At 43.8% G+C, this 3,510-nt stretch overlaps 1 protein-coding gene across 8 annotated transcripts in view; it reads right to left on the minus strand.

Moving 5' to 3' along the window:
• Window positions 1-628: 628 nt before the first annotated feature.
• The window catches only part of LOC109953290 (SUN domain-containing protein 1-like), an 18,792-nt gene continuing 15,910 nt past the window's right edge, over window positions 629-3,510 (minus strand). For all 8 annotated transcript variants that reach the window (XM_020588730.1, XM_020588733.1, XM_020588731.1 and 5 more), the window contains 4 exons: window positions 3,195-3,310; window positions 2,367-2,534; window positions 2,182-2,274; window positions 629-1,837 (listed from right to left, as the gene is read on the minus strand). In XM_020588730.1, the coding sequence (XP_020444386.1) occupies window positions 1,721-1,837; window positions 2,182-2,274; window positions 2,367-2,534; window positions 3,195-3,310 (494 nt within the window). In that variant the 3' untranslated portion in view covers window positions 629-1,720. The remainder of the gene's footprint in view (window positions 1,838-2,181; window positions 2,275-2,366; window positions 2,535-3,194; window positions 3,311-3,510) is intronic.

Here is a 3,510-nt window from a genome sequence, read left to right on the forward strand (position 1 = left end):
CACCTCCATCACTGTCTGGTTTGACTCAGCAACCAAACAGGACAAGTACAGACTCCATGGAGGGCAGGCCCACACCAATGATCTTTGGTGTGGGCCAATACTGGAGGACCTGTACACCACACGGGTCAAAAGGAGGGCGGAGAAGATCACTACAGACCCCTCACACAACCTGTTTGAACTCTTCCCCTCTGGACGGCGTTACAGGTCACTGTGCACTAAGACAACCAGGCACAGTGACAGTTTCTTTCCCCAGACTGTCGCTCTGATTAACACTTAACCCACGACAGTATGACTTGTCAATAACCTTCAGTGCAATACCTGTGTATATATACATTGTACACAGATTGTACAGGTCTCTGTTTTTAAATACTCTATTTTTATTCCTATTTATCTCATTTCAGTGAACATTCCTTTGTTGTCTTGCATTGTTTACTGCCTGTTTATACTGCTTATTTTGCATTGTTTGCACTGTTTGTTGCTTGTTAATACTGCTTACTTTGTTATATTACACAGCCTTATGATGGTTTACTGTTTACGTGCCCCTTGCATGGGGATATATACGTGCAAATTGAGAGCCGATGTACCGGAGTCAAATTCTGATTAAAGGTGGAACAAATCCACTGAAATTCCCACTTTCAGATTTATCCTGCCAGATTGAACCCCTTGGCGGGCTGTACGTTTGGCACCCCTGGTCTAGACAATCCTGGTGACAGATACAACTACTAGTGTTAGAAAAGAAGCTTGGCAGATATTCCCTGCAGCTGAGATGCCATAGTGTTCCTTAAAGATATAGAAAATTGTATTCAGCATCTTTATTACTTGGCCAGCTTGAAATCACATAACAAAACATAAAAAAAAAAAAATAAAAAAAAAGTGGTTCGAGCACAAAGAATCCTTAATGAAAACAAAAACTCCTCTTCCACTGAGCCGAAGACAACAATAAACATGGAGATTTACAGCAGCCCATCAAATCAAAATGATGTTTTCTCTGATTTACCTCTTTCTAATTTCTCTGTGATATGTAACATCAGAATACGAAGAGATTAGTGACCAAACATTTGACAGAAGTACAATAGCACTGTTCAGGCTGCAGCTGTGAGCAGGAGCCATTTTAAACCCTCTGTCAGTGCATTCATGGACAGTTGGACATCTGATGATCAAACTGCACTATACTGCTGTTTAGCAATTTAAACTGTTTAACATTGTTCCTCTGCGCAGCATGAGGAACAATGTTTAACATTCACCTGGGAATGCCAGTGCTGGATTAAGATAGAGCAAAAAAAGACCCAAACTGTCCTTTAAAACCACTCAGAGCTGCAGTACCACACAGTGATGATGTAAGCGCTAAAAGAAAAATGGCCTAAAACATGAAAAACCACTGAGAACAAGGACCTTTAAACACAGCATATACAAAACAGATATAAAAATATTAACTATTAACAGAAACCTCACACCCAGAGCTGCTGTTTCTCCACAGGAAAAGACAACACTCAGATTGCATTTGGTCTGGAAGGAAGGACGCGAGTTTGTCATCTGATCAACAGAATCAAGTCAGAGTCAGTCAGTCTGTGGTGAGTCAGGCAGTTAGCAGTGAGTGACTGAAGCAGGGAGCTCAGACGATTCCATGTAAACCTTGACATGTCTGACAAAGCTGCAGCAACCAGGTCTGTCTCCGTCGTCTCCATCCTGACTGTGATCCAACATCAACTCTGCAGCGTGCTCATTTGTCACTGGGTGTCCCGTGCACTCTGAAGCGGTACATGCAGGTGTACTCCTGCTGGCCCCAGTTGGACAACACCTTCACCTCGATGATCTGGAAGGCTCGGTCGTTCTCTTCCTGCGGAGGACAAAAACCAAAGTACACAGGATGTAGAAGTTCAATTCAATTTTATTTGTATAGCTCCAAACCAAAGTGGTCTTCTGCTGTAGCCTGTCAACATGTTTACTGTGATGCTTCTTTGTGCAGAACTGCTACTTAACAGTTTGTTTTTCCTCCTCCTGGAGACTGGGCTGTGTGTGAAAACCAGCCGGTCAAAGTTGGTGACATCACATTTGCTCCTCATTCTGATGTGAACAGGAACTGAAACTCCTGACTAACTGCCCCCTGACTGGCTGAGTGGATAACAAGCAGGCGTTCCTAATGAAGTGCTCTGTGAATGTAGATGAACAGTCATTACTCACAGTGACTGAGAAGGTCTGCAGAGCCTCTCCATCCTCCTTGTAGGTGTACGTACCCAGCAGCTGCCCTCTCTCCTGGCTCTCATCATCCAGACCCTTACAACAGAAAACCACTCACTCAGTAGAAAACAAAACATCCAAATAGCACCTCCCCAACAGGTCGCTGATGATGGTAGGGACTCTCTTACATAGACGCTGAAGTCTCGGGGGGCGCTGAGCAGTGCCCCGTTGGGAGCCAGGGCTTTGGGGATGTGCTCCAGGGAGAAGGCGGTGGGCAGGATCCTCAAGGACAAGCGGATCCCCAGGAAGCCTGTGGAGCCTCTGAAGGCCCAGCAGTTTCCTGGATGGACGTTTGGCTGCAGAAATAGCAGGTCAGAGGAGCATGAGTGGAGCTTCTGCTGGGTTCTCTCACTGTTATACTTCACTTGTGATGACTACTACTATTCTTTTTTTTATGTGAAGTTGTGTACAAAAATGTATATTTGGAAACAAACATTGTACAAAGTTGGGGATGAGCTCTTTTAGTGTTTATTAGACCAATGACAGAGAACCTGACTAAATTCTTTTAATTTTTTGTCAACAAACCCAGTGAAAAGACTTCAGCTTTGATAACTCAGGATCAATAATCCAATCCTGTCAGAACTAGGCAACAGTCATCACACATGCAGTATTTATATTCCGATATTTCCTATGTGAAGCTGAAAATACATGTGTTCTTTCACAGTGATACTTTACTCAAAGCCACACCTTTGTATTTTGACAGAAATAGGTTTATAAATGCAGAACCTTTACTTTTCAGAGTATTTTTGCTTTGCAGTACTGGTAGCTTTAATGAAGTCAGGAAATGCAGTACTTCTTCCACCACTGGGATTAAATGGATGTGAATGAACCTGAAATGGTGATACTACAACACCACCACATTAAAAGGGAAAATGCTGAATAAATGCACCGACACTGTCAGAACCCACTGGACTCACAATGGAAAACAGCTGTGTTGTGTGTGACAGATGTGTTACCTGGATCACAGCTCGAGGAGACTGAGAGAAATACCAGAGGGGAACTCCAAACAGGCTGAGCAGAACAGCCTTCGTCTGGTATGTCTCAGAGCAGCGAGTGCTCAGAATGCTGCCCCCTGCAGGAAGAGTACAGACAAACATCAGTCAGGTGTGGATCAGACTCAGTCATCACAGTCTGATATCAGGGTTTTCCATCCCACAGAAAGGCCAAGGTGCAGCGCCTACACCGAGCGAATGCAACATGGCGACATATCAGAGTCAATGTAATAACAACGTTATGTGTGCTGAAAAACAACAGAGGAGACTTTGTCTGAAA

Source organism: Monopterus albus, unplaced genomic scaffold (genome assembly GCF_001952655.1).
Source record: "Monopterus albus unplaced genomic scaffold, M_albus_1.0 scaffold607.1, whole genome shotgun sequence".
NCBI classification, from domain to species: domain Eukaryota; kingdom Metazoa; phylum Chordata; class Actinopteri; order Synbranchiformes; family Synbranchidae; genus Monopterus; species Monopterus albus.